General features: G+C 48.6%; 1 protein-coding gene across 1 annotated transcript in view; it reads right to left on the bottom strand.

The window, feature by feature from the left end:
* Positions 1 to 1,814: 1,814 nt before the first annotated feature.
* PNPLA7 (patatin-like phospholipase domain containing 7) overlaps positions 1,815 to 8,827 on the bottom strand; it is a gene marked incomplete at both ends in the record, with an annotated part of 19,184 nt that continues 12,171 nt past the window's right edge. The window contains 3 exons of the mRNA XM_010140291.1: positions 1,815 to 1,938; positions 3,439 to 3,570; positions 8,282 to 8,487. Coding sequence (XP_010138593.1) covers positions 1,815 to 1,938; positions 3,439 to 3,570; positions 8,282 to 8,487 — 462 coding nt within the window. The remainder of the gene's footprint in view (positions 1,939 to 3,438; positions 3,571 to 8,281; positions 8,488 to 8,827) is intronic.

The following is an 8,827-nucleotide window of genomic DNA, read 5'->3' on the forward strand; positions in this document are numbered from 1 at the left end:
ACGCGTCCATCCACCGCAACAACCTCCCTCCCTCCTCACCACACGAACAGTTGAGCCAGAGCCGGCACTAGTGCTCGCGCAGGCGGCAGAGTTCGGGCTGTGCGCTCCGCTGGCACTCCAGACTGCTTCCAGAAAGTAGAACCGGGAGCTCTGCGCAACTCCAGAAGCTTGATGGGGAAGCTGCAGATCAGTGCTGGTGAAAGCGAGCAGGGAAATGAGCAGGACAACTCGTGTTACAATAGACAAACCCTTATTTGCACGCTAAAAGGCCTCATAGCAGCGTGACTAGTCACAGCAGATCTCAGCTTTTGTTCCTGCCAAACCATGTCATCTTCCTTCAGTGAGGGAGCCCAAAAAAGGAAAAACAAAGAAATAAAATCTGCGTGTGCCTAGCACGCTCCAGAACAGACCTGCTTCTCCAAACACAGCCCCGAGCCACCAGCATTCCTCAGCCATGGGAGAGCCATGGTCATGGGAAGAGACCCCTAACTCCTGCCCTCAGGGAGCTCTACACCGCAGGGCAGCCACCAGGCCAGGCCACCTCTGTCTCCCGCCTGGATCTCCTCCTGTACGCCACTGCCGTCACTTCTGAACCATACCCAATCTAAAGTTAGCAGGCAACTGAAAACGAGCTGTGAACACACATGGAAGAGGTCCAGAGACTTCACCCTCCTCACAAGAAAACGTTTTTCTTCTCTCAAGATCACAGCTCAGATGTTACGTCAGTTCCTATTCTGTCAGAGTACCCAAGGCCTCTGCCACGAACAGCTCAGCGTACAGACGGCGGGCTGTGACCCATCAGAGAGCAGTCAGTCCCACCCGCTGATGTGGTGCTGCCGCCCCGCTACAGAGTCCTTACAGACACAGCCAGCACGGGACAGGGGCGGGCGGCAGAGGAGACCCTCCTGGACCAGCGGGTAACAGCCAGCTGCTGGATCTGGCCACCTCTAAACCCCGCACCTTGTCAATCAGCACAACCTTGAGTCAACGCTCCCGAGGGAAACAGCCTTGTACTCCTTCCTCTCCATCTCTATAAACAGGAATTTCTTCCCACAGTACTGACACCGACTCTCAGGTCTTCTTTATTCAGAGATATGCTAATGCTGGCTATAAACAGATACACACGAAATGCTTAGTGTTCAGCTCAGAAAGCAGCGAGGGCTTGAACAACCATCTCAGAACTTCAGAAACCTTCTAATTTTAAATATAAAAATCAAACAAGCCACGTGGATTTCTGATGTCAGACACTATTTCAGTTGTTAACTAGGTTTGAGAAGCAAAAACTGAACATAGCAGAGAAATTAAACATGGATAAATACTACAGAGCTGGAATCAGAAGTCGCTTTAATACCACCACGTTCCCCGAAGAACCCGATGCAGCTCTGAAGTTAGCTCCGCTAACGTGGAGGAGGCCGGACTAGGCAATGCCGGGGGCTCCAGCCAAACTGCACCTTTCTACCACACCAAATTTGTTCAAATCACCACTTGGTGCACACGCCTGGGGCTCTCCCTGAACTGTTCTAAGAGGCTGCGCTCCTCCCGGTGTGAAAGAAAGGGCGCTGCAGCACAAGAGAGCACTGCGCCAGGCTTTGTGGGTTGCTTCCGACTTCCTGCAGTTTATCTCTCTTTTTAAACCAAGTCTAATAATCCCATTCGCGTATGAAAGTTTCCAGGTAGGAAGGATTTCCCATCTTTTCAACTTGTCAAAGTCCTTAACTAAGATTAACAACCAATCAGAGCAAGACTTTGTTTGTTTTGTGGGAGTTGATACCAACTTCTCAGCCCAACAGCTCGTTGGTGGAAGGGGCTCTTACCACGCCAATTAAGTCTCCGCGGCCGTATTCACCGGTCAGGTGCTTCTTTCCATCATCCATCCGTAAGACTGAGCGAAGTCGACCGTTCAACACAATGTACGTGCAGTCTGACTTGTCACCCTGCCTGCCGAAAGAAGAGTCAGTATCGACGATTAGCGAAGTGTCTTTGATCAGCAAATGCATCTAGAGCCTATCAGCGAGTCGATCATCCTTCCCTCCCGGCCCTAAGAGAACCCGGCAAAACCTTTAACCAACAGTTAAACACAACCAGCAAAAAACTGAGCAGGCATCTGTTAAAAGGTGATTGTAACTGTACAGGTTTTGCCAGACAAGTTAGTGTCAGGTCACAGAACCGTTGGGGTTGGAAAAGCCTGTTCAGCTCCTCGAGCCCCCCCATTCCCCAGTACTGCCAGGTCCCCACTGCCCCCTGTCCCCCAGCAGCACCTCCACACGGCTGGGAAACCCCTCCAGGGACGGGGACTCCACCACTGCCCTGGGCAGCCTGGGACACGCCAGGACAACCCCAACGGGACAGAAATGGCTCCTCAGGGACAACCTCAACCTCCCCTGGGACAACTTGTGGACAGTTTCTCTTGTTCTGTCCTTTGTCCTGGGAGAAGAGACCGACCCCCACCTCACCCCAACCTCCTGTCAGGAAGTTGCAGAGAGGTCCAGAAGCAGAGGACCAGGAGGCAGGTGGTCTCCAGGGGAGACAACAGGCTCAGTACTGGTTACAGTGGGAGCTTGTTGTCACTAACAAGTCAATATGGATGGTAGAGAAATTCTGCAGGTCTGAGAGAAAAAGCCCAAGTGGCTCAGGATTTGGATTCCTTTCAGTGCCTGCATCTCAAGCTGTCAAGAAGTTTTTGCTCTACTCAGTTTGGATGGTTCAGAGTGCAGTTTGGAGTGCAGAGCTCCAGTATAACCCAGCACACATACTTCTGGTAGCAGAGTTAAAACTCATGCAAGGATTTCCAAAAGACTTTAAGATACTGACAGCTACATCTCCTTTGATGCACAGCGTAACCCAAACCTTCCATTAGCATTGGTGCTGCAGGTACAGTCACAAAAACTACAGTGACATAGAACACGTACTCAACTAGACCTTTATTCTCCTGCCACTGCAGCAACCACATAATGACTCAAACGCATCCTAGTACTAAAATCCGTAACACTAAGTTCTCCCAGTGATAACTTCTGTCCCCTAAATGCAAAGAGCAACGCCTGTTTTCAGCTTACTGCTGGATGAGCCTCGCTGAATTACCTTTGAGTTTTGGTGTTTATTTTAGAAAGGCTGAAAAACTCTTAGCAATAGATGTTCCTGCCTTTAACAGCACAGAAACTGTCACCAGAGCATACAACTGCCTGCCTTAATCGATTACGTCGCTTCAAAAGCTTGCTGAGGCAAGCCAAGGATGAGGAACAGTAGGAAAAATTTAATTAATGCCTGAAGACAAGAGTCTGAAGCGATGTTGAAGAAAGAAAATAATCTCAAAACCTGATGGGATGGTTGATGAACTCAGTCCAATGAGTTTCTTATTCTATATATCACCAAAGGAGCACAGCTCCATAACTGAAACCTTGAATATTCAACAGACAACATACAATTTGGTCCACATCTCACCTGTAAACAGCTCGTCCAGCCTCCACCTCCATCCAATCCAGGGCAAAGTCAATTTGCCTAACGAACGGGGACATTCTCTTCACAACAGTGTGGGCCACGCCGAGAACTACACTTGGCTGCTCCCGCATTATCCTGGTGGGGGGGAAAAGGTGTTATTCAAATACTTCCCCAAAACAGGAACAGGTACCCGAAGGCACAACATCCCCACGCAGCTGTTGAACTGGGCAGTTACAACGGCACCGATTCAGAAGTTCGTACGTACCCGCAGGCACACTCCACTGTCACCACAACCACACCAGGACTGTGCCAGTAAGACACCGGCTAGTCCTGCTGTCTGGCCCAGTTCTCTTCTTCAAGGAGCAGTGGGATGGACGGGAGCCATGCCAGCCCCTGTTTATGAGCCGCCCTCCCAACCTCGCCCTCACCCAGGTCTCTTCTGACTCGGGGAAATGCTCAAAGTCTCCAGCAGATCATCCCTTCCAGCCGTTCTGCACCTCTCGGTCTCTCACACGTGCACAAGCTCACATGCTCTAGTTTCCCTTAGATTTTATATCAGGCCAGAACTTTATTCTATGTAAAGTCTGATGCTCTGTAAAATAAGAGACCTGCTCTGTATTTCAAACGTTCCCTTCTCCCTGTTGTAAAGACCACAAAGAACTGAAACATCCTCTCATAAAGCTCCTGATCTTCACATTGAATCTTTTGAGTGATGCTTAAAAGTCCCTAATAATAAAGGCCCCATTTAATTCAGCACTTCTCTCAAACTGAGGAACTTTTGAGAGTGTTCTGCCAGAGATAACTGCAAACAACAGCGACGGCGAGGCCCGAGGGAAATCACTCTCACAGCCACCTGGTAACTGCTCGCGACTGTCTGATTTCCCATTCGAGTGAGGATCGCTGCGTCCCATCGCTGTGTGAGCGAGTGCTCAATTCCCGCTGATGCGCTGCTCCACAGGAGGGAGCTGACCACGCACAGCTCCAGCGCTGTAACCTGTGTGGACGCCCTATCTTTCGCTCCCGCGCAGCATCAAGAGCGACTGATGGCAGACTGCTGAAAAACAGCTATTGCACAAGAGGCAGCAAGCAGTCAGTAAGTCTTTGGAGACCTGGAACATGAAGTGCGGTAGGACAGAGATGGAGGAGCTACACATGGACAGAAACTAGAAGAGAAAATGACAAATACTTGGCATGTTTTCTGCATCAACATTCTCGTGACAGTGCAGGTACCAGACTGCTGTAAGAAAAGCTGCTGCATACGTGGGACCTCTCACCAAGCACAAATCGCGTGAGCTTCGTGTGTAACCTCACAGCCTAAAAACTGGAGAGGAGGAGAGAAAGGCAGGGAAGGAGGGTTGGCAGTCTTTGCTCCCTAACTGAAATACAGGTCCTCTGGCAGAAATCGGAGCAAGCCCGCCTGGAGATCCATCACCCTAGACTACGATAGCAGACACAGACTTGCCGGGGGCTCCTCCCTGCCTGAATGTAGCTTCTAAAACATAACATCTCTCATTCGTTAGTCCTTCAGCTGCAGCGAGAGACCCAGAGCTGACAGTGACCGTGGGGCAAGTGCAGCACACGGGGCCCTGCAGGGAGTGTTCACGTTTACCCACTCTCCTCACCCAACACCTCCAATTACTGCTTTCTGCAACAATGAAGCTACTAATTTCTTCAGCAGAAATCCCCGAGGTTGAAACGGAAGAGGTTCCTGGGTGTACACCCCTTTCCATAGCAAGCTCATCTCACTCACCCCTGCACTCGGATGTGCTACCGGGTGAATTGAGCTGAACACCAGCTCTTGCAGTTAGCACGGTTTAAAATCCACCCATCAAAACAGCATTACGAAAAAGCAGGACAGCTTTCCCCACCACCACCCCTCTTCTCCTGCCCTGAGGCTTCTGTGCTGCCACCGACTCCTACCCAGGATACCTACAGACTGCTCTGGTTTCGACAAGCCATCGCTGGACATGAAGTCAGCATTCTCCTGCAGAGATTTTACCACACTAAGAGCAAACGTGAAGCAAAGAACAGAGAGCTGGAAGAGGCGCCCCAGGAAAAGCGCTAATAGACACCCCTAACTCCTCACCGCACACAAACACCCAGCCCTATCCCTTTTCTCGACTGGTCGAGAAATTAAATAAACCCCCTGAAAACTCCTGCATTGGTTTTACTCTACTCGCTTATCTAGTCCTCAGTGTCTCCTCCCACACAGGCTGTCCGCTGTGATCAGCAAAAGCCATTTACTCCTTTCCCTCCTTCAAGATGCGTTTCTTAATGCATTTAAAACATGAACTACTTACAGGCCACTTCGATTTCCACCTGGAACTCTCTGTTTTTCGCTCAGTGCTGCACAGCTCCTACAGCATTAGCATACAGGTAAAAGCCCATCCTTATGCACAAGAGGAGGAAAACAGATTATTTCCTGCCCCCCTCCCCCCCCGCCCTTCCTCTGACTTGGGCATTTTCACCTTTGCTCTTCTGCTTGGCACATGCCTGGCACTGGGGACTTTAAAACCCAAAGCTCTGTACTCCAGAAGGCAGTTTCTGAAGGGATCCTGAGGATTCTTTATTAGAAAGTTCACCAAATATAGCGATGAAAGGGCTACACTAGCATCTGTGAAAGCCTGGGACTCATGCTTGTGGATGTGGAAGCAATTTGATATTCAGCTTGGCTGGCAATACCAAATAAAAATCAAAGCTTCCCTGCTTCTCTGGCAAGCGCACATGATTAAGACTCCAAACTGTGAAATTTCCTGAAGCAGAAAATGTGAGTGAGTCCCCAGCACCGCAGATCCTGAGCACATTCCCTCCAGAGCCTGGTGACAACTTGATTACCCCGTTCGTCAGGAGACACCAACAGTTGTGGCGTAGGCTCTGCACACTCGGTACATCGCTCCAGCAAACAGCGAAGCAGCTTGTGTCACCCCTGCACTCAAACCCTGCGTTTACAGAGAGTTATTCAGTCGTGTTAGCACCACGTAAAAGGCTCCTGCCCCAAAGTTTCAGCCAAAAGGCTTTAAACCATTGTTCACACCCAACACGCAATTCTGAGCCCCAGGCTCTTGCCATTACTGTGCTCTTCGCCTAACGGCGACTATTGGCCACGTTCTTTCTGCTTTGTCCTCTCGTTAGTTATTGAGAGAAAACATCCAATGTTCAATGGAAAAGAGGAATACATGTGACAAAAAGGAAGAAAGGGATTTTGGAGGATAACGGGGGTTCTTGTCAAATTTCTTCTGGTCAGTAAGATGGGGGGGAGAATCTTTTTTAAAGAATTCCTGCAAGATGCCGAGCGAAAGAGAAAGTATAACACTGTAGGACTACGAGCTTGGAATTTGGCACAAAAAAGGGGAAAGTAAAACTTACTTCTGATTTATCAACAACAAACTTGAAGAAACCTCGCGCTTTTCCAAAGACTTTCTAGAGTGACACTCTTAAATACGGGAGCAGGAGTTAGAAGTGACAAAGCTTGGGTTTCCGGAGAAACTGTGAAGTGGAATGCTGCAAGATGCCAAAATGCAGAGAACCGGCAATAGACTTTTCAAAGGAGAAAAAGTACGATTTGGAAAGGTCCCAAAAATGGTGAAGAGGGGAGAGATACAGTGATGGTTCGAGATCACTGCTAAGAGGTTAAGGGAAGTTAAAAGGTACGCTGGAATAAACAGAGCGAAAAGAGAAAACTCAGGAAAAGGAGAGAGTTAATCCAGGAACATTAAAACAAACCAAAAAAGGAGGAAAAGGTGGAGTCTGACTGGTCAGCCGAGGCACCAAAATTAAATTTAAAGTCAGAAACAAGTGGGAAAACAACCGTAGAGGAAGGAAGGAGGAAAAAGCAGAAGCTGAGAAGAAACAGATCTTTTACTGCAGGGAATGGCACAAGGGGGGAGCATCCATCAGAAGTTATATCAAAGGGTTGACATCCACCACACAGACTTGGAGAAGCCCAGCTACTGAACGCGGCACTCTGCCGAGAACAGCGTGATCAGTTCTACAGCACACAACCCGCGGGGAAAAACCAAAAAGCACGGAACGAGGCTTGGTGGTGGAGTTGTTTAGGAATACAACCAATGAGAATCACTCAGACAGCAGGATATACGACACAATCGTGGGCTAGAAAACACAGCCTCAGGAAACCCTACACATCACAGCACTGATGGCACATTCAAGCAGAAGCAGAAAAGGGAGTTTAGGAAAGGAAATGGGGTATTTGACACAAATTATGTGTGTGAACTAATAGTACATCTTAATAATGGGATGGAATAAATCAAGGCATTAATCATGAATAGCGGCTGAGCCATCACACCGGGGTTTTAATTAACAAATACCTATATCCCCTATATCCCCTTTAAGCATTAAGTCACAGTCTTGTACTACTTCCAAGGTGCAGAGAGGAACCTGTCCTGCACACGACATTGTTTGACTGTGCTATTAGTGAGCACTGAAAACCTACAGGCACACCAAAACCCATCATCCCTAACACAGCCGACAGCCCGGAAACCGAACCAGGGTGGTTCTCCAGCAAAAAGGAATGATGAGATTCATCAGAATCAGAGCACAGGCCCTGGCCAGACTTTCTGATTTGGTTTATGAAGCGTACGAGTCTTGGGCCATCAATCACACCCCACTGGGTTAAGTGCTCTATAAACCTGGATCAAGGGAGATATTCAGTATTTACAGTGTTCCCTGCATTACCCCTTTTCATCTCGGGTGGGTCAGAGCTCATCCAGGCACTAAAACCCTCACGTAAGCTATATGGTCTGCACTACACCACACATACAGCCACCGCTTACACTTGTTCAAATGGGCCATAAAATATAAGTAAATAGGTTTTTGTGGCAGAACTCACTCATAGAAGTGGGACTTGGAAACAGAGAGGAAGCTGCAGTCTCGATTGGCCTTGATGGTGAAAATCAGTGGCTCCCCAGTGAGGACCGCGAGCTGACCCACGAGTTCTCCTGGGTGGGTAATGAACAGACAGGTGTCCTCCTCCGAGTCGATCTTCCGCTGGTACACATGAAGCATCCCCGAGACCACAAAGCAAATATTAACATCCTGGAGAAGGTGGAAAAAGAGCTCAATGAAATCCCCAGATGTTCTAAAAGCAATTACCACAGTGAGAGTACTATCATGACCGATCTGCTTTCCAGAAAGCTCCCGATAGTTTTTGAACAATTAGGTGATAAAATAAGACGATAGTGAATTATTAAAAGCAGATTATGAATATTTAAAACTAAGCAGCCACAATATTGAAAAATGTGTTTCTCTCTGTATGGTTATGAAAAATGAAGGCTGCATCCCCAAGATCTCAAGCCATAACAACGGAACTGCGGATGGAGATAATGGGGTAATCCCAGCAGCACGACGAGGGACGTGGCGGGTCAGGAGAGCAGGA

This window comes from Buceros rhinoceros, unplaced genomic scaffold (assembly GCF_000710305.1).
Source record: "Buceros rhinoceros silvestris isolate BGI_N320 unplaced genomic scaffold, ASM71030v1 scaffold20677, whole genome shotgun sequence".
NCBI lineage: Eukaryota > Metazoa > Chordata > Aves > Bucerotiformes > Bucerotidae > Buceros > Buceros rhinoceros.